The following is a 21,648-nucleotide window of genomic DNA, read 5'->3' as shown; positions in this document are numbered from 1 at the left end:
GACCACTGACAGCTGCCTGCACACAGCATTAGATTTAAATCATTAGATTTTAAAATTCTATGGAGGCATGATGGTTTCTAGTTTTCCACTGAAGACATTGAGGTACAGACAGGCTAATTGACTTGCCCAGTGTCCCATCATTAGCAGGTGACAAAGCTAATTCTAGACCCAGATCTTTTAATTCCTTTTCTATCCAACTATACTGTATCTTACAACAGTCTTGTACTACAGTAAAAAAAAAAACAAAAAAAAAAACATACATTTTTAAATTTGAGCGCCTCAAATAACTAGCCCTGCTCACAACATGAAAGAATGAAACCGAAAGGACTTTTGATACACTGAAATAAAGGACAGTGAACCTAAACCTCTTCATGGTAACTTACAAATAACAAGCCATATCTGGTTGTGCCCAAGCTATCTCGGGTCAATTAAATTAGTACTGGGAGAACCTAAAACCACGTGAGAAAGAGCTAGATCAAACAAAACAACAAATACTGGCTGAGCTTTTAACTTCAGGAGCCTAACTAGCCAGACCGGTACATCACAGAATGATTAGAGAAAAAGGAAGTGCCAAGATAAGCCCACGTTTCCAATTATCCCCACAGGTGATTTCTCTTCCTTCTTATATCTCAGGAAGGGAAGTAAAAAGAAGAGCCATGTTTTGCCTAATTCCTAATTTGAACAGAAAAATAAGGATTCTGTGAAACTGGGTTCAAGTGGTCTTTATTAGATCCACATAAGAATCTAGAAAATGATAAAATATCACAAAACACAGCACGATGTTGGTTTACCAATAATGAAATATAGAGAGAGGATCTTATGTTTTAAATTTTTGTAACATATAGTCCAAAACAAATAGAATACTGCAATAGATGAGGACATTGGCAGGGCATATAAAATTAGACTCTTGGGCTTCAAATGACTAAGTTGGAAGCATTAGCAAACTCAAGGAAGGGACAATTCAGAGGCTATAATGGGCTTAATGCTGCTATTTAAAGTAATGAAGCATTTTCTCTGCTTTCTGGATTCATTTCACCAAATGATTTCCTCAGCAGGTCAGATATAGATTTGCAGCAAAATGAAAAACATTTTCCAGGAATAAAACAACTGATCCCTACAACAGCTGACTTAACTTTCCTGAATAATAAATCTTCATCTGACATGCCTAGATGCTTCAGAGCACTTGTCACTGATATTCTTAACCTCTTCCTAACCTTGCCAGATCCTTGTATTTCATATTTGCCAAACATTATTACTGAGAGGGGGTAACTGCACTAGCTGTGTGACCTTAAACAAGTTATTTAACTTTTTTTGTTGTTTTGTTTTGTTTTTTGTTTTTGAGATGGAGTCTTGCTCTGTCTCCCAGGCTGGAGTGCAGTGGCATGACCTTGGCTCATTGCAACCTCCCTGTCGCGGGTTCAAGCGATTCTCCTGATCAGCCTCCCATGTTGCTGGGATGCAGGTGCACACCACCACGCCTGGCTAATTTTCGTATTTGTATTTTTAGTAAAGACGAGGTTACACCATGCTGGCCAGGCTGGTCTCAAACTCCTGACCTCAGGTGATCCACCTGCCTTGGCCTCCCAAAGTGCTGGGATTACAGGCGTGAGCCACCGCACCCGGCAAGTTATTTAACTTCTTTGTGCCTGAGTCTTTTTTGGCTCTAAAAGTGCTACACTGAAATAAAGAACAGTGAACATAAACCTCTTCATGATAACTTACAAATAACGAGCCCTATCTGGTTATGGCTAAACTATCAATAGCACCTACCTTATGAATTTGTTAATGAGGATTAAATAAGTGCTTAAAAAGGTCTTAGCACATAGTAAGTACTTAATAAAGCTCAGATATTATTATTATTACTGTTATTCAACAAAGCTTTTCCCAGGTATCTACAATGAACACTTTCCTCATTTCTTGTTCTTATAAGGCCTTAGTTCAGAATTTCCAAATCTCCTAGATATGAAGAAGAAACACTTTTGTTTCTAATGCCTGACCCTTTAAATTTAGGTCTCAGAATGAGCACTAATTGAAGCCACCTCATTGTATCTAGTACTTTATATGCTTTCTAAAGTATCTTACATTCACTAATTCATTTAAATCTCCTAACAATACTGTGATGAATGTATTATATCAATTTTATTAGTCCAATTTGATAGAAACAGGACAATAAAGTCCAGAGCAATGCTTTGCTTAATGACTATACTGCTACTAAATGGCAGAGAGGCCTAAATGCCAGAGTTTATAACCTCCTAGCCAGCGCTCATGAAACTATGCAAAGTAAGATATTCTAAGATCCCTTTAAAGCAAATGAAACCATTTTCTCATTTATATTAACTAAAGTCCACACTGTATTCCGATTTCCCTAGTTTCTACCAAACGACCTTTTCTTTTTTTCGTGGTATATAATTCCATGTAGGATACCACATTACATCTAGCAGTCATGTCTTCTCAGGCTCCTCTTGGCTGTGACCATGTCTCAGATTTTCCTTGTTTTTGATGGCCTTGATAGTTTTGAGAAGTACTGGTGAGGTATTTTAAAGAATGCTCCTCAATTGGAATTTGTGTGATGTTTCTCTCCTGATCAGACTTGGGTTCTGAGTTTTGGGGAGGAGGACCACAGAGGTAAAGTGCCATTCTTATCACATTCTGTATGATGTGATGCTATTGAGGATACATGCTATCAAAAGGGCTTATCATGGATGACGTTAACCTCAATCACCTGGCTGAGCTGGTGTCTGTCAGATTTCTCCACTGTAGTTACTCTTTTCCCCCCTTTCCGTATTATACTCTGCAAGGAAGTCACTATGCGAAGCCCACTAAGTGGGAAGTATCTACATAAATTATTTGAAATTCTTCTGCACAAGAGATTTGTTCCCATTCAATCATTTATATTAGTTTGGGCTTGTAAATATTTATTATATAGTTTGGGTTATAACCCAATACTACTTTATTTATTTTGTTACTCAAATTGCTCCAGCTCTGGCCTTTCAGAGATCCTTCAGTTCGATCATACTGACATACTCCCAATCACTGTGATTTTTTTTTTTTTAATTTCAGTACTTCATTTTTCTGTGGCACAAGATACTCTAGGCTCATCTTGTATAGTTCATACCCCAGTTCTAGAATCAGTTGATTTTCCAAGGAGCCCTGGTTCCTTTTATTGGAAACCAAAATCTGGGCACCAGGTGTGCTCCCATTCTAGTTGTTTTTTGACCACATAACTGCTAACAAAGATGCTTCCCTCTGGCTACACTGATGTGAACTTTGAACTTTAGCAGAAGAGCTCAGCTCTAGAGAACAATGATCTCCCACATTACTTTTTTTCCTCAAAGAATAAGTAAGTCTAAGCAGAAAAAAAATATGCAAAGAATTTTCAGTATGAATGAAATAAGACAAACCATTAGGCTTGCTGTATTGTAAACCAACCCAATATAGTTATAACAGATCTGTAGAAGGATCCTTAGAATAACAGAGTCATTTGTCGGGGGTCATCAGGGAGAATACTGATAGTATCTTCGGCTTTGCCACATAACAGACACAGCATGGTATACTCCTAGAACAAGATAAAGTGCATAATTACCTCGAGGAACAGGGAAAAAGATGCTTCATAACTTATTCTAGTTAAGATGTTCTCTACAAATTGTCATGAATATTCTTTCTGTACATTGGATCAATTTCTTCAACATGTATCAGCAATGTCTTAGGCTTATTCTGTATATTCCAGAGCCTGTTGTTTATATAAATTGATACATAAATGTCATCTTGGAAATACATGGCTATTTCTCAGAAAGCACATATATTTAGCTTAGTGCTGCTATTTAAAGTAATGAAGCAATTTGAGTGTGGGTCCCTATGGACAAATTCCTATTCTCACAGCTGTTCCTTTCTAGGATATTTAACACTAATACACAACAGAAATAATTTTTTGAAAAGAGAAAATTCCCAAACTGAAAAAGCTGTTTTTATCTACCCCAGGAAACTAAACAATTATGTTAAATTCACTAGTATGTCCTGCCTCATTTTCAGATTGCTAGTTGTCTGGGAATTTGATCCATTTAAGAAGTTTGTTTCCTAGGCTTAATAAATGCCCAGATTGGTAACAGAGGAGATTTTGTTTTAGGCAAAAACCCTTAGGGCAAGGTTCTTTTTCATTTTTTTTTAGACACGGTCTCACTGTGTTGCCCAGATTGGAGTGCAGTGGCACAATGATGGTTCACTGCAGCCTTGACCTCCTGTGTGCTCAAGTGATCATCCCACCTCAGACCCCCAGGTAACTGAGATTATATGCACTTGGCATCACACCTAGCTAATTTTTAAATTTTTTTGTAGAGATGGGGTCTCACTATGTTGCCCAGGGTGGCCTCAAACTCCTATGCTCAAGTGATCCTCCCGCCTTGGCCTCCCAAAGTGACACGATTACAGGTGTGAGACACTGCATCCAGCCCAAAGTCCTATTCTTATAGCTTTCCCTTTCTAGAATATTTAACAGTCATAAACTACAGACATATTTCTTTGAAACCTTTCGTTTAAAAGCCTTTTTCTCTGTACAAAAACAAACATCTATGTTAAGTCTTCTAGAATTTCCACACCTGATGCTGAGTTTGCTAGCTGTCTGGAAATTGATCAGTCAAGACAGTTTGTGTTTCTTAGGTTTAGACAGTCACTAGAGAGGGCCACAGAGGTAAACAATGACTGTGGTACAAAGAAATAGAAGCAGGCAACTGCCTTTTCCATCTTCTACTGGTGAGTTCAGGAGGGGAGCTTAGTTGTGGCAGTGGAAAAATTGCTTTATGAATTAAAAATAAAATAAAAATACATCCTCTTCAAGATCTTTTACTGTTCTCAAATACTTCCACTGCTTTAACCCACCAGGCATTGCTATTTGGATGGCAACCTTTTACAGGAAAAGAAGAAGGAAAAAAGTAATAGAGTCAAAAAGAGAAAATGTGTGAGGCTAAACAAATACTTGAGTTTTCAACCAATCTAGCCAATGACAAATTGATACTGAGTGCCTACATGCTCTGCAATGTGATAGCAGACATGAAAGACATGAAAGAACAAAGTCTGACTTTATAAAATCCGCAATCTAACTTGGGAGGGGGAAAAAAAACCTACATATAATCTGGCAAGATTATTAAATCAGTGAGACTGATTATACCTGTAATCTTTATAGGCAGTCTGGAACCCAAATTTCATTGCAAGTCAATTATTTGGAATTCAAAAGCAATTTCCCACAGAAGTAATGTCATACACGGCGGTTAGGTTCCCAGGAAAATCCACAAGTCTTTTAAATTTATATTGTTCAAGTACCATAGAATCTAACCATATATAGAAGTGCTTCTGTGGGAAAATATGTCTAGAATTCTAACTTGGGATGCCAGGAACAGATCTCCTTGTGCTGCCAGGAATATGATGAGATTAGGACACCTTTTATCAAAACCAGCCAAGTAGAGAAAATAATTCCCCCAGTCATTCATAGGGACTCTCAAAGGCTCCAAATGGGCAGGGCCTAGGGGAAAAGATTTGGAGGGAAGAGCAGAGTGGGTGGAATTACCCCTGAGTAAGACCAGATCTTTTTTTTTTTTTTTTTTTTATTCTGAGGGCTTTACTTTTTTCTGTATTAGCTTTACTCTTTTCCTCTATTAGTCCCTGTTAATTCTGACTCCAAGTCTTCTCCTTCCCTGGCCCACAGAGGAATAGAAAGCAGTCTCATAGTTTCTGTCTTGTTTCTTGAAGTAAACACACAGTACATTTTGGTGTGTGGGGTGGCGGGGGGAGGGGGCAGATTTTGCCAGGGGGATTTTTTTTAAAAATAAAGGATACCTATAATAATTTATGATGTATTTTCCATGTAAACTCTGTCCCTCTGTCTCCATTTTCCCCCTAGTCTTGCCATCAGAAAATCCTACTTTGTTTAATAATGGCATTACGGTTGTTTTAAAAACAGAATACTTATCTTTCAGAGAGGCTAATGAAATATTTAAAGAGGTAGTGATATGTTTGGAATTTGCTTTGAAATAATCCTATGGGGGGATGTGAGAATGGTGAAATATAAATAAAGCAACTTGAAGATGGGTAGTGTACATTAGTACACTATTCTGCCTACTTTGGACTATGTTTAAATCTCCTATAAGATGTTTAATATAAAACAACCATGGTGGCTGGGAATCTCACCTTGAACTTGAACTACTGCCAGGATAGGATGAGGGGCTGGGGTAGGGTGGGGACAAGGATAGTAAGTAATGGCAGCTGGGAATGGAGGGTTCTTGTGGCCATTAGGCTGAGGTAGAAGTTCCCAAGTGGCTATTCACTAGAGTCAGGGCCTGACATAGGTACAAGAAAAGTTCAGAAAAGGGAGAAGATGCATAGGCTTGAAGAGCAAAGAGGAGATGGAATTTGAGTTCAGGTAGAAAGAGGTAAGATTTACTTGGCTTGAAGGTAGAGAGAGGGACAATTCAAATCAAGGAAAAGGCATGAATATGGACAGCAATATGGAAAAGAGCATGCGCATCGCTTACGGAGTCAAAGCGAAAGGAAGCTGCATTTGGTTTGTCAGCAGGGGAGTGAAGGATGATATGTTTAAGAAGATTAACTTGATGGCAGCGTTCAGAACTGCAGTCTGGGGAATGCTGCAGTAATTCAGGCTTCAATGGGTATGGTCCTTGACATGAGGTGTGGTGCCACAGTCAGAGAAAAAGCAAGCAAAACAAAGTAAAAAAAAGAGGGGATGGGGGTGTAGGCGTGAAGGCTAGAGAAGGAAATGTGAAAGGTATCTAATAGGTCTCTACTGAGACTGAGTACATGTGTGTTCACTACATGAGAGAGCATAAAGAAGGTTCCAGACCACAGACCAAAAGCTCAGGAGTATCACTTCGAGAAAACAGGAAAGAAAAATGAGAGAAAACACAAAGGAGCAGTTAAAATGATTTAAAAAGGAAAGAAGTCAAGCACTATGGACCTCAAGGGCAGAAATGCTTCAAAAAGACAACAACAGTTAATAAAACTAGATGCAGAAGCCATGTAAGAGAGAAAAGAACTAAGACAGAGTCACAGGATGTGGTTAGATTATAGGAAACCTATGAGAGAATAGTTTTAGTACAGTGAAAATGCAACTCAGTTTGTAGGTAGTTAAGAGGAGTATAGGGAAATAAGGAAAATATGGTAAAGACCTATTCAAGTGGCCAGGCAATGGCTCACACCTGTAATCCCAGCACTTTGGGAGGCTGAGGCAGGAAGACTTTTGAGCCCAGAGGTTCAAGACCAGCCTGGGCAACAAAGTGAGATCTCATCTCTACAAAAAAAAATTTTTAAATAGCCATGCACAGTGGCTACTGCCTGTAGTCTCAGCTACTCAAGGGGTTGAGGCAGAAGGATCGCCTGAGCCTGGGAGGTCAAGGCTGCAGTGAGCTGTGATCATGCCACTGCACTCCATCTTGGGCGGCAGAGTAAGACCTTGTTGCAACAAACAACCTATTAAAGTAAAGAAGCAAGAGGAAGAAGAAATGATTACAGGATGAATCAAGGTACACTGGAAAGAAAGACGGTAACATGAGATTCCTGAGGAAATGCAGTAGGGGTAGCATTAGAGAGGAGTAAATAAAAATATTCCTCTCTAACAGGAGACAAGGAAGAGTCTAAAGTTGGGACAATGCTAAGTATGGTGTACAAATGAAAGAGTAGCGGGAAATAAAAGAAGGGAAGCTGGGCCAGTCCAGTGAGAACCTTGAAATGAGGAGCTTGGATATTGTACTGTAGCTGAAGGTGCGCTATGGGAAGGCCAATGAGGTCACCCAAAAGTTTCATTTATTTTTACGTTTTAGTAGAGACAGGGTCTCACTATGTTACCCAGACTGTACTCAAACACTTGGCCTCAAGAGATTCTCCTGCCTCAGCCTCCTGAGTAGCTCAAACTATAGGCACACATCGCTGTGCCCAGCTTTGAAAACATCATTTTAAGAAAATTAATATGATGGTACAGTATGGAGTATGACTTGACGGCTGGGGGGGTGGGGGGAGGAGCAGACTGGGAGTAGAGAGTCTAGTTTAAGAATCATTTTCACCACCATTTCATAGTTTCTCGCATAGTGACTACAAGCCACCTTCCTTTACCTTCTTCCTGTCCCAGAGTAATTTCCAGGACAGCTTTGAAAACGGCTGCATTCAGTCATAAAGGAAAAATCAGCTAGACTTTGGTTTAGCTAATTTACAATGGCTTGGTTAGGACATCAACAGGCAACCTCAGTATCTGTTCAGGAGCTGTACATAACTCACGTGAGTTTTAGGAGCTTCTTGAAAATAGCTATAAGCACTCCTTTCCTCCCATAAAAGAATAGGACTGTTTCTTTAAGCCCAGGAGATGCTCATCTCCCTATGTGGCCACTACTCATTCACTAAGATGTCAATTTTGCCCTAAGTTACGCATATCATATAAATATTTCTTGAGGCATAATTTTTGGATGCTGAAGAAATATAGTCAAGATGTTATTTTAGATTAACCACAACATATCAGACCAGACTTTGACAGGTGACTAAGCACTTTCTTCCACGCTAAAATAAGGAATAAGAAGGGTTTTACTATCTTATGATTCTGCTATGGAAGATTATTATTATTTTCCTAATTAAGTACTATCCAAATGTGAAGGGAATTGAAAAAATTCTCTTGGCTGTTAAAAGCTCTAGCCTGATATTTATATCCTATGGACAAATATGTAGTTCATACAAAATAAGTAACTCAACTTGAAGGCTTGAAAACAGGCAGTGAGGGACACAGATAGGTTTCAGTTTGTCCCTGGCTCTCCCCGACTGCCCAGCTTTTCTTTCTGACCATCAGACTTGTGACTCTTCAGCAACTACAGGCCTATACCAACCTTCCAGAGAATTCTTCACATGCTCTTACAATTGTGTAAGGATTAATCCTTATGATAAATCTCTTAATCTCCAGCTTCACAGTGGTTCGGTGTTTCTCCTCCAACCATGATACACACAGCTTGTAATTTTACTTAATAATATTATAATGTCTTACCACAAATGAGACTGCAGAGTTGTTCAACTCTACATGCCAACTTGGGAAAACAAAGAAAACCTCCTTATCACAATTTCCATGCTGGGCAAGTATGGTGGCAGTGGACAGGCCACCACTTAAAAGCCCACAACTGTGCAATCACATAACTGGGCAGAAAAAAGGAAGCACAATGGTAATCTCATAAGAAGCTAGAATGTGCTACCATTCTTTATAAATAAAAATGACAGGGCTGAGATATCATTTGTAAACTACACATTTTGATTTGTGACTCTCGTGAAGACAGGTTTACACAAATCCACCCACATCTAAAGTCTGTCTCTCAACTTGCACAGATATAAAAAAGGCATGGGGCTGGGCACAGTGGCTCATGCCTGTAATTCCAACACTTTGGAGGCCGAGATGGGAGGACTGCTTGAGCCCAGGAGTTCAAGACCAGCCTGGGCGACATAGCAAGACACCATCTCAAAAAAAAAAAAAAAAAAGGCATAGTCTCCTTTAATATATGCTAACACTTTGCACTTCACTTATGAAAACTGTATTTAGATTCTCAAGGGCACTTTTATTATTCCCCTAACCTCCCCATATTTATATTTATACCCATATTTATATTTACCTGAAATTCATCCATGATACTGAATGTATACTCATGTCTGGCTATTACATGATGACAATTCTTACACAAATCTGCTAAAACAAAGAGAGATTTATGTAATTAAGTCTTAGAGAGTTTCTTAAAACTTCTATTAAAATTTCTATTCTCAACATATTATTTAAAGAGAATCTTAAGTCTGTCATATTTAACATAGGAGGAAACCCATTATAGTATCTACCTTGATTTTTAAAAAATTCAGAATCTGCCACATAGCAACACTACATAATTCTGAGTCTGAGCTCAGAGACTTAATATGCTTTTATTAATTGCCACCAAAAGTTCTTTAAGAGAATCAGTTAAAAGATATTTAAGTATATTTTTAAACTAGCTAGATCAATTTTTTTTTTTTTTTTTTTTTGAGGCCGGGTCTTACTCTGTTGCCCAGGCTGGAGTGCAGTGACATGATCATGCCTCACTGCAGCTTCAACCTCCCAGTCTCAAGTTATCCTCCCAAATCAGCCTCCTGAGTAGCTGGGAGAATAACTTGAGCCCGGGAGGGGCTCAAGACATGCACCAACACACTCAGTTAATTTTTTTGAATTTCTGTAGAGGTGAGGTCTCACTATGTTGACCAGGCTGGTCTTGAACCCCTGGGATCAAGCGATCCTCCCTCCTGGGCCTCCTAAAGTCCTAGGATTATAGGCGTGAGCCACCGCGCCCATCCCAGCTGGACCTATTTAACTATGTAAAAGCTTTCATTATCATGAATAATATAAACTGTGCTACTATATCCAATCATAAATAAAAACCAAAGCTGGGCATTAAAGTGAATTTAATGGTAACAAAATAATCTAGTAAAAATGATGATTTATTGAGTGCTTACTATTTTAAATATTTAATCTTCTAAAATACCCAATGAGGTAGATAGTATCATTACCACCTTTTCAGAGATAAGGAAACAAAGGCATACTTCAGTTAAGTAACTAGCAAGAGGACTGAGCCAGGATGTATTGGAACCAGAATTCAAACCCAAACAGCCTAGCCCCAGGGCCCTTGCTCTTAAACCACTATGCCCTATTGCCTGTAATGAAATACAGCTTAAAGAAAACATATGCTAAAAAGAAAGAAAAAGATTCTTCTAGCTTAGAACATTTATTATTATCTGACTCCATTCTAAAGGCTTGGTGTCTTTCAAACTCCTCTGTCAAAATACCATTACCTGTACATTTATTCCTCATGTGTTTAGAAGGTAACCAAGAACCAGGAGACAAGCAAAAAGGGAATGTGAACAGTTAAATACTTCTCACAATATTGGGCACTGAAGTATACATATACTTAACTTACAGAAATCCTTAGTGCTAACCTCGGAATTGATTTTTTTATACATAGTTTATTTGGTTTCCCAGTATTGAGGACGAGGAGAAGGATATGAAGGCAGCTTATTATTTAGCAGCAAAAGTAAGGAACAAGAGACTGACAGTGAGATTGGAGAAGAAAAAAAAAGCTAGACATTCTGAGCAGAAACAAGACTGAAAAAAACACTGCATTCCTAAAGTCATTTAGTATAGGGACAAGCAGCCCTAAACACTTTAATAGCTGTTGGAGGATATCATGGTATTATACTGTAGCAGAAAGTGAAAACTCACATGGATGACCCCAAGGTCACAATAATAACAATAACAAAAAGTATATCTTGTTAAGGCAGCATAAAGCTTTTAAAAATATGTCCCTGAAAAATAATTTGATAAACAAAAAAAGTCAGTTTCTGAATCATAAGCTTTAGTTATCTGCAAAAGTCATTTACATAGACTATTTGATGATCCCACATAAATGAGGTGTTAACGACATTCTCCTCTTAAAGACCTAACTAGTAACTATGTGTGCAATACAATATTGAAATAGGCCTCAGAATATTTTGCGTAACATATTGACTTCCAAAAGCTGACAACTGCTAACACACTCAGGTTAAACAAAAAAAAAAGTCTACTTACGATCATAGGTAACTATTTCTTCTCCATCTTCTTCTTTCAAGGATTTGTTTGTGATCAGCATAAAATCCCGCTTACTGCACACTGCACAGCCTGTAAAGTTCAGCAAGAAAGATCCATTCTCCAGGCAGGTATTACCCTAAAATATCAGAAACAGGAATTTAATTTGTTTACATTTCAAAATCTTTAGTGAAGATGATTAATAGACTTAAAATCTCTAAAGGCAAAACAAAACTAAAAAATGGCCAGCATTTACTTCTAGTTCATATACCAAATAATTTCTGAAATTACTAGCTTTCCCAAAGAAGTGTTACTCATGTTAAAAAAAAAAAAAAAAGCAACTAAAGCGCAGTGTTAGATCCTTAAGTCTCTGAGGACTGCCACTATGTTGAAAAGGGAGGATAAACTGCAAATAGATATTTAGAAACAACTTAAGGATATCTTAATATAAAATATGAAAATAGAAAATTAGAAAAATTTAATAACCAACAATATTAAACAAGGCATACCAAAACTAAAATTAAATTCAATCAAAATAGAAACTGAGTCAATGATAAAGATGATCTTACATACTATGATGTTTAGTTGTTTGTTCAAATAGTTTTGATCCTTGATCATACAAAATAAACAAAAGTAAACTCTCAGCTCTAGATGTCAGTCCTTAAGGATACATGTGATTGAGGCAGAGAAGCTTAAGTTCTTCATTTCATAAGACTGACATAATGGCATTTAAGAGAGAATGGGTTTTATATCTTTACTAAGAAACTATACAAATTTTCAAAAAAAGTTTTTAAAAAAGAAATTCTAAATAACTTATGCTCCTGGCTCAAGGGAAGCCTTTTTTTTTTTTTTTTTTTTTTGGTAATTGAGATGGGGTCTTGCTATGTTGCCCAGGCTGGTCTCAAACTCCTGGGCTCAAACGATCTTCCCACCTCAGCCTCCCAAGTATTGGGATTACAGTTGTGAGCCAACGTCCCCGACCCAAAGGAAGTCTTTGCTAAAGGCTTACTAATAATTGTTAATAATTAAAAGTCACTTTATAAATAATTTAGTCCAATCCCATTTCTCAGCAACACACTTAAAGAGTATTTTTAAATAATGTGATTAAAAATCACTCAAATCGACGTTTCTCCAGTGCATCCGTGTCTGGTATTGTGCAAAGCACAATAGAGGATTCAAAGACGAGCCAAATATGTTCCTACCTTCAAGGAGTTTTAAGAAGCATCAGCAAAATTAAGATCCACCATAAATAATGCCACTAGGAAATCTTTCTGGATTCCAAGCACCAGAATTAATCTCTCCCTTCTATGTATTGAGGAAGAGATTAACTCTGGTGGGAGAATTAATCTCTCCCTTCTACATATTGAGGAATCTCTCCCTTCTATGTCTTGAGGAAGAGATTAATTCTAGTGGGAGAAATCAAGACATTACTACATAGAGTTATTAAATCATAGGTGCACTGCCTTAACTACTAAAAGGGAAAAGGGCCTTAGGATTAAAATATACATTTCCAGTTATTAAGAACAAATGCATTTTTTTTTTTTTTGAGACGGAGTCTCGCTCTGTCACCCAGGCTGAAGTGCAGTGGCACGCTCTCAGCTCACTGCAAGCTCCGCCTCCCAGGTTCATGCCATTCTCCTGCCTCAGCTTCCCAAGTAGCTGGGACTACAGGTGCCCGCCACCATGCCCGGGTAATTTTTTGTATTTTTAGTAGAGACAGGGTTTTGCTGTGTTAGCCAGGATGGTCTCGATCTCCTGACCTCGTGATCCGCCCATCTCGGCCTCCCAAAGTGCTGGGATTACAGGTGTGAGCCACCGCGCCCGGCCTTTGATTTTTTTTTTAAATAAAATCTACTGAGGTAAAATTTACATACAATAAAATTCACACACTGTAAGGGTACACATAGGTGAAAGACTTTTAACCAATGTATATACCCATGTAACCACTACCCTAGTGATGGTATGAAACATTTCTATTTACCCCAAAAAGTTCCTTCACGCTTTTCAGTCTATCTCTAACCTCCATCTCACCCCAGACACCCACTGATCTGATTTCCATCTCCAGTCTTGCACGTTCTAGAATTTTATATAAACAGAATCAGTATACTCCCGCATCCAACTTCCCTTGCTCGATATAATGCCCATGTTCATGATCCCTGTTGTTCTAGGTACTGGTAGTTTGTTGCTTTTCATTGCCAAATAGTATTCCCTGGAGGATTCAGCTGTTGGTAGACATTTGGGTTGTTTCCATTTGGGGCTATTATGAATAAAGCAGCTATAGAGATTCATGTGCAAGTCTTGGGTGGACATATGTCTTCCTTTCCCTTGGGTAAATATGTAGAAGTGGAATTGCTAATATGGTAAAAATATGATATATTTAACTTTAAAAGAAACTGCCAAATGGTTTTCCAATTTACATTCCTGCCAGCAATGTGTGAGTTCCAGTTGCTCTATATCTACATCAATACTAGGTATTGCTTTTTATTTTTGCCATTCCAGTTATGTAAAGTGGTATCTCATTGTAGTTTTAACTTTTGTTTCCTTGATGATTAACGATGTTGAGTATCTTTTCGTGGTGCTTATTCATGTATCTTCTTTTATGAAATGTCTATTCAAGTATTTTGCCCATTTTCAAAAAGTTAGGTTGTTTGAGTTGTAAGAGTTCTTTATATATCTTAGATACAAGTTTTTTCCCAAATATATTTTCTCCGTCATTGATTTGCCTTTTTTGATGGTTTCTTCTAATGAGCAAACAAGTTTTGATTTTCATAAAGTCCAATTTATCATTTTTTCTTTTATAATTTATACTTTTTTTCTCCTAAGACATCTCTGCCTACCCCAGGGTTGCAAAAAGTTTCTTATGCTTTTTTCTATAAGTTTTATAGTTTTAGTTTGTAGGTTTAGGTTTATAATCCATTTTGAAATAATTTTATATATGAGGAAAGGATCAAGGTTTATTTAGTTCCATATGGATTTCCAGTTGTTTTGGCAAGATTTGTTGAAGACTGTCTTTTCCCCCACTGAATTACAATGGTGCTTTTGTAGAAAAAAGTCAATTACCATATATATGTGGGTCTGCTTTTACTATTCTGTTCCCTTGATACATATATCTACCTTCCCACTAATATCAAACTCTCTTGATTACTACAGTTTTATAGTAAGTCTTTAAATCAGGTAGTTTATGTCCTATAATCTGGGTATTCTTGGTTCTTTTCCGTTTCATGTAAATTTTAACATGAGCTTACACACTTTACAAAAAACTCTACTGGAGTTTGAATTGGGACTCCCTTCAATCTATAAAAGCTGACTGCCAAGGACTCCAAAAAATTAAGGAAAACAAAACAGTTTTTAAAAAGATCTAAATGCCAATTTCAAATAAACATAACTCTGAACTAGACTGCATCCACAGACACAGGTTCCTTGCACAATGTGGCCTAGCCTCTGTAATCTGACCATGTAAGTAGGCAGAATGTGACTCTAAGAAAACACTGAAGGAAGAGAAGTATCTATATATCTGTTGTCTGGTAAGTAAATGCTTCAAATGGCAAAATACAAGTACAGTATATAAGAAGCGGATGGGACTTTCTTTAAGAGCCCTGGTCATTTGAAAGCAGCAAGAGTAACCTTCATCAGTGAGGCACAGCTCTTTTATTAGATGAGGCAAGACTATTAACATCCAAATTTGGGAAAGTAAACTAAAGCACACATTATTCAGGGAAGGTTTTCAGGCTCCCATAATAGGTGGAAAAGAATGCAATTCAAATCAATTCCACAATAATAACAGTAGACCATAACAGCTTCAAGAACAAAAGGAAAAAAGTCGACATGTTAAGTACCCTTAGAAAATTTGATTCAGATAAATCCTGGTTAAGGATTTGTAAAGGTACACAAGAGTGCAAGAAGAAATGGCTGAAAACTATGAGGATAATTAATATGAGAGTATGTTATAAAATCTTATGAGAAAGCTGTAATTATTCTGATAAAGACTGGATCAATTTTTTTCCAGCAAATTATTTCAGATGATACAAGTTAATAGCTAATGTATATATTTTGCAGGGAATGTTTAAAAATGGAAAATACGGTTTTTATTAAAGAACCAATTTTTTGTTTCATTGATTTTCTCTTGTATTCTCTCAGTATTTTCTACTCTGATCCTTATTATTTCCTTCCTTCTGCTTGCTCTGGGTTTAGTTTGCTCTTTTTTTTCCATTGTCTTTTTTTTTTTTTTTTTTGAGACAGGGTCTCACTCTGTCACCTAGGCTAGAATGCTGTGGCGCAATCTTGGCTCACTGCAACCTCTGCCTCCTGGGTTCAAGTGATTGTCTCACCTCAGCCTCCCAAGTAGCTGGGACTACAGGCACACAAAACTATGCCAGGCTAATTTTTGCATTGTTTGGTAGACAGGGTTTCACCATGTTGGCCAGGCTGGTCTCAAACTCCTGACCTCAAGTGATCTGCTAGCCTCGGCCTCCAAAAGTCCTGGGATTACAGGCGTGAGCCACCATACCCGGCCCGTTTTTCCATTGTCTTAAGTGGAAGGTTAGGTAATTGATTGAAGAGTATACTTTTTAAATACAGGCACTTATAACTATAAATTTTAAGATGCAGAGTATCATTTTAAGGCACTCTTACATACAACTGTTTTGCTAATTATATTACTCAGCATTTAATTAAATCTGGTTCAATGTTATCTACTAAGCAACAACTTGAGTATAGGAAGTTTGGTAGCTTAGCTTAAAGTGACAAATACAAAACATGTAATTTTAAACATATCACTAACACTGATTTTTTCCCACTGATTAATAATGTATTTCTGTATTCCTGTTGCATTACTAACAAAATTTCAAGCTGAAATTAAAATATATGAAATGTTTCATTTCCAGTTTGATATGAAAAATAGTTGATTACAATTTTGTGCCTGTTCAGTAATTTTAGAAAATGTAGTAGAGTTCTAGTTCCGACTGGTTTGCTAAATGCTTTTCTGAAGGAAAAAATAATGTGGTTCGCCGTTGAGTTAAAAAACATTTGGGTTCAGAAAATTAGTATGGTTCATTCCAACTTGACTCACGTTTGAATTCAAATTCTCAGTGTTAACATTATAAGCAAGTAGGCCAGAGCCCCATTAAGAATTCAGTACTATATATTTCTAGTCTGTAAAAATAAATGACAAAACTCCAAACAACTTTATGTAATAAAAGATAAATAATTAACTATTACTTACTCATTCTACACTTAGAGCTTCCCAACAAATGATTTTTTGTTTGTTTTTTTAAGTAGACAGGGTTTTGCTGTTGCCCAGGCTGGAGTGCAGTGGTGTGATCTTGGCTCACTGGAGCCTCGAACTCCTGGGTTGAGGGAATCCTCCTACCTTAGCCTCTTCCCAAGTAGGTGGAACTATAGGCACACACCACCACGCCTGGCTAATGTTTTTTAATCTTTATTTTTAGTAAGGATGGGGTCTCACTATGTTGCCCAGGCTGGTCTCAAACTCCTGGGTTCAAGCCATCCTTGTGCCTCGGCTTCCCAAAGTGTTAGGATTACGCGTGTGAGCCACCAGGCCCGGCCCACTATCTTCTTATTACCCTTCCCTTTGCTAAGCTTCTGCAAAGCTGAGCAAAAGCAGTAGGCTTCTGCTCTTACTGCACTTAAAAATAGGTCATAACTTCAAAGAACCCCAGAGTTGGAAGGATCCTTGACATTCCAAATGGTCAGTTAGTGTCTACTGAATAATAGGAAGAGAGCTTAATTCCTTTAAGAGTTACTCATTCCATTTTGAAATGTCAGAATGTTCTTTATTCTGATTCAAAGTCTAAGACCCGTAACATCCACCCACTAATTATTTCTAAATCTGCCTCTAAAATTCCAAAGAAAAGTTTAATTCTTCTTCATGACAGTCTTTTAATTACTTTAGAACAGAATAAAATCAGAGAAAAGTGCCTTTGAAAGGCACTCTCATGGTTATCCAATCACCTCAATCCCTTTTTCTACTATTCTTCCTTATACTTTATTTTCATTTCTGAAGTTAATTTAGTCTTTGGAGCTCAGTCCTTGATTCTCTACATTTTTTTCCTCAGAGAACAAATCCTATTTTGACACCTGTATTTGACTGACTCATTTGTCTATGTAGTTGTACCCAAACTGCAGTCTTATATCTTCGCCCTTCAGATATTCTCAACCTCAGGTGAAGCATGATATTAATAACAATTTGACCATTTGTCCCCAATTTTGTTTTTTCTTCCCATATGCCTCCAATTTCTGTAATGATACTTCCAACATCCCAGTTGCCTAGATTGAAAACCCTGAGATCATGTGATCATGTATAGGTCTCCCCTTATTCTCTTCTACATTAAACTGGTTGAATCTTGTTAATTCTTTTTTTTTTTTTTCCAACAGGGTCTCGCTCTGTTGCCCAGGCTGGAGTGCAATGGCACGATCATGGCTCACTGCAACCTCCCACCTCAACCTCCAAGTAGCTAGGACTACAGGTGCATGCCACCACGCCTGGCTAATATTTGTGGTGGTCTTTTGTTTTTTTTTTTTTTTTTTTTTTGAGACGGAGTTTTGCTCTTGTCGCCCAGGGTGGAATGCAGTGGTGTGATCTTGGCTCACTGCAACCTCTGCTTCCCAGGTTCAAGCAATTCTAATGCCTCAGCCTCCCAAGTAGCTGGGATTACAGGCGCCTGCCACCACACCCAGCTAATTTTTGTATTTTTAGTAGAGACGGGGTTTCGCCATGTTGGCCAAGCTGGTCTCAAACTCCTGACCTCAGGTGATCTGCCAGCCTTGGCCTCCCAAAGTGCTGGGATTACAGGCGTGAGCCACCACGCCCAGCCTATTTGTATTTTTTGTAGAGACAGGGTTTTGCCATGTTTGAGACTGGTCACAGACTCCTGGGCTCAAGTGATCCACCTGCCTTGGCCTCCCAAAGTGCTGGGATTACAGGTGTGAGCACCGTGGCCGACCTAATTCTTTCTTTGAAATAAGGTCTTCATTATCTTATGCCTACACCACTGTTGCCATGGCTCCTCAAATGCTCTGTGGAGTTCTGTCTTTACACACCCTCTACCCCACCATTTCAACATTCAGCGATAAGATTCATTTTCCTAAATAACAGATTTCAGAATCATTTCTCTATTAAAATTTTGATGGTTGCTCAATGCCTAAAATGTAAACTCTGAACTTCTCAATATGACTTTTAAGTTTTACAATAAATCCACTCTTAAGAATCTAACCTAAGGCCGGGCGCGGTGGCTCACGCCTGTAATCCTGGCACTTTGGGAGGCCGAGGCAGGTGGATCACGAGGTCAGGAGATCGAGACCATCCTGGCTAACAAGGCGAAACCCCGTCTCTACTAAAAATACAAAAAAAGTAGCCAGGTGTGGTGGCGGGCACCTGCAGTCCCAGCTACTCGGGAGGCTGAGGCAGGAGAATGGCATGAACCTGGGAAGCAGAGCTTGCAGTGAGCCGAGATCATGCCACTGCACTCCAGCCTGGGCGACAGAGCAAGACTCCAGCTCAAAAAAAAAAAATCCAACCTAATCTCTTTAATATTCTCTACTGCAAACTTCTCCCTCACGGTCTCATAATAGCCCATGTTTATTACTGGTTTCATAAAAATCTTTTTAAACTTTAAAAAAATGAAATAGTACACAGTAAAGTACATGAAACATAAATGTAGAGAACAAGAAATAATTATAAAGTGTACATCTGTAGAACCACCACCCAAATCAAGAAATAAAACACTGCTTGCACCCCGGAAGACTTTTTCTCATGTGACCCTTCGTGATCACACCCTAATCCCTTAGCAGTAACCACTATATCGACTTAACAGTAATTGTGTGCTTTCCTTACAGTTTTGCCACCCAGGTACATCCTTGAATAATATATTTTGGCTTGCCTCTTTTTGAATTATACTTTATGTGTTCTTTCATCAACACTATTTGTAAGAATTTTCAGGTTGCTGTGTAATTCTAGTTTGGTTTCATGGCTATAATTCAGGGTTTCTCTACCTCCGCACTATTGACATTGGGAGTGATACTTTGTTGTGGTGGCTGTCCCATGTATTGCAGGATGTTTAGCGGCATCCCTCGCATCACCCATTAGCAGTCAGTAGTACTTCCCCTTTTGACAACCAAAAAATGTCTCTGGATATTGCCAAATGTCTCCTAAGAGGCAAAAATCACTCCTGGTAGAGAACTACTGCTCTAATTCATTCACTTCCATTCCTCCTTCATTAATGGTGTTCCATTCTAATGAATATATCACAGTTACTTTTCCAATCTACTAGAAAAATAATGCTGTTATGAACACTCTTATTTATAAAAGTCTTCAGAAGCATATACACATGCATTTTTCTGGAATGGGAATAGCTGGGTCATTTCCGTATTTTACAAGGCTCACCCACTTTTTCAAAGTAGTTGTACCATATGAGAATTCATACTGTTATACATGCTACTCAAAAGCCTAAGTATTACCCATAAGATACTAAGACATAAGCAACTACAGAGACTTCCTCCCTCCCTCCCAACCCATGCACAAATTCCGTTTCTGTAATTTTCCCCCATCCTCCAGCTCCTCACCTTCTTTTCTACCCTAATTGCAACTGTCCTTCAAGTCTTAGATGATGTCCACCTTTTCTCAGGGGAGAACAGCACTATCCCCTATTGCCCTCCCTTTTCCCTAAACTTGAATAGCATTTCTGAACTGAGCTACTCATTTTCTGTTAGTCACATACTCCCCAAAACTGTAAGCTGTTAGACAGCACCAAAGCTGCCTTTTAATTTCTTCTCTGAAATAAATAATCCAGCCGGACGCGGTGGCTCATGCCAGTAATCCCAGCACTTTCGGAGGCCAAGGCGGGAGGATCGCTTGATCCCAGGAATTTGAGACCAGCCTGGGAAACAGTGGCAACCTGTCTCAAAGAGAGAAGAAATAATCCCTTTCTGGCCTAGCAAAGTAATCTAACTACACATATATAAATGTTCAACAAGGATGCCTTGAATGAATGAGAATAGACAAGATTGGCAAACTCCTGAACCTGAAAGTAACTGAGAAATTTAGGAGGCAGTAACAGGCAGGAAACCTAAATTCTAGTCCTGGCTCTCATCCATGCAACTAGAATGTGAACTTGGGCAAGTGATTTCCCCTCTCTGGGCATCGGTTTCTTCATCTGCAAAAGTGTTAGAACAGATGACCACAGAGGTCCCCTACAGCGCTAGAATTCGGTAAGAAAATTGTACTTCATCAAATCGAGCTTGAGGATGAGACCGGAAGTGGGGGTGGGGCAATCCCTCGGTTGTCGACGGGGGTTGTGGTGGGGGGGTTCCTCTGTTGCTCCCCGGAGCTCAAGAGAACGGCCACGACAGCTGAGGTCAGCCGCCAGGGCGGGGACCAGGGGTACAGACCGCCACAGGCCATCCCTGGTGTGCCTAAATACCGCTACCGGGTCACCGGGACCGGCAGTGCGGCCGAGTCCGCCCACGTACGGCCTCTCTGGGAAGGCCAGCCTGGGATATGAGACACCTCGGGGGCCGGCCGCGGGCCAAGGGAGCGCCCAGTCGCTCACCCGATTGGGATATTCCTTCTCCACACAGTCGCCACACATCGCGACGCAGTCAACAGGGAATGTCCTCCAACGCTTCCGGGAAGACGAAACCTCGCGAGAACTGAGATACGGTTGCCGCATGCGCCCAAGTACTCGACTCCTGGGTATTCCGTCTCGGGAACCGAGTCGAAGTCTCCGCCCCTTAGCAACTGTTGTCACGGCAGGGCACAGTCTCCTTGGCACCGTGCGTGGGCAAAGGGTGGGGCTTCAGAAACCTTCAGAGAAAGACGAAGAAATCTTGTGCACTGACAGATGTGACGAGAAGGGAAAGTGGATCTTGCGCTGAGCGAAGTTCTCACAGACACCTGAGCTTAGGCTGACAAGAAAGGCAAATCACGACACACAAGAAAGGGAATTATTTCTCGCTACCACATATACAAATCTGAAATGTTAATAAATACCTTTCTGTACCATTTCTTAAGGCAATGAGAGTGAATA

The 21,648-nt window shown here is 39.0% G+C and overlaps 1 protein-coding gene across 3 annotated transcripts; it reads right to left on the bottom strand.

Annotated features, from left to right (window-relative positions):
* Positions 1–706: 706 nt before the first annotated feature.
* CHURC1 (churchill domain containing 1) lies at positions 707–21,339 on the bottom strand. 3 transcript variants are annotated; one of them, XM_030812258.1, is made up of 4 exons: positions 21,172–21,339; positions 11,609–11,744; positions 9,639–9,712; positions 707–3,556 (listed from the first exon to the last, which is right to left on the bottom strand). In XM_030812258.1, the coding sequence occupies exons 1-4, from the start codon at positions 21,289–21,291 to the stop codon at positions 3,464–3,466; spliced, it is 423 nt and encodes a 140-aa protein (XP_030668118.1). In that variant the 5' UTR covers positions 21,292–21,339; the 3' UTR covers positions 707–3,463. The 3 variants fall into 3 exon arrangements, with proteins under 3 accessions (XP_030668118.1, XP_003267868.1, XP_003267869.1); XM_003267820.3 differs by having other exon boundaries at positions 9,639–9,709; XM_003267821.3 differs by lacking the exon at positions 9,639–9,712 and having other exon boundaries at positions 21,172–21,291.
* Between the last annotated feature and the right edge of the window lie 309 nt (positions 21,340–21,648).

Source organism: Nomascus leucogenys, chromosome 1a, assembly GCF_006542625.1.
Source record: "Nomascus leucogenys isolate Asia chromosome 1a, Asia_NLE_v1, whole genome shotgun sequence".
Lineage (NCBI taxonomy): Eukaryota > Metazoa > Chordata > Mammalia > Primates > Hylobatidae > Nomascus > Nomascus leucogenys.
This window is presented reverse-complemented; position numbering and strand designations above follow the sequence as displayed.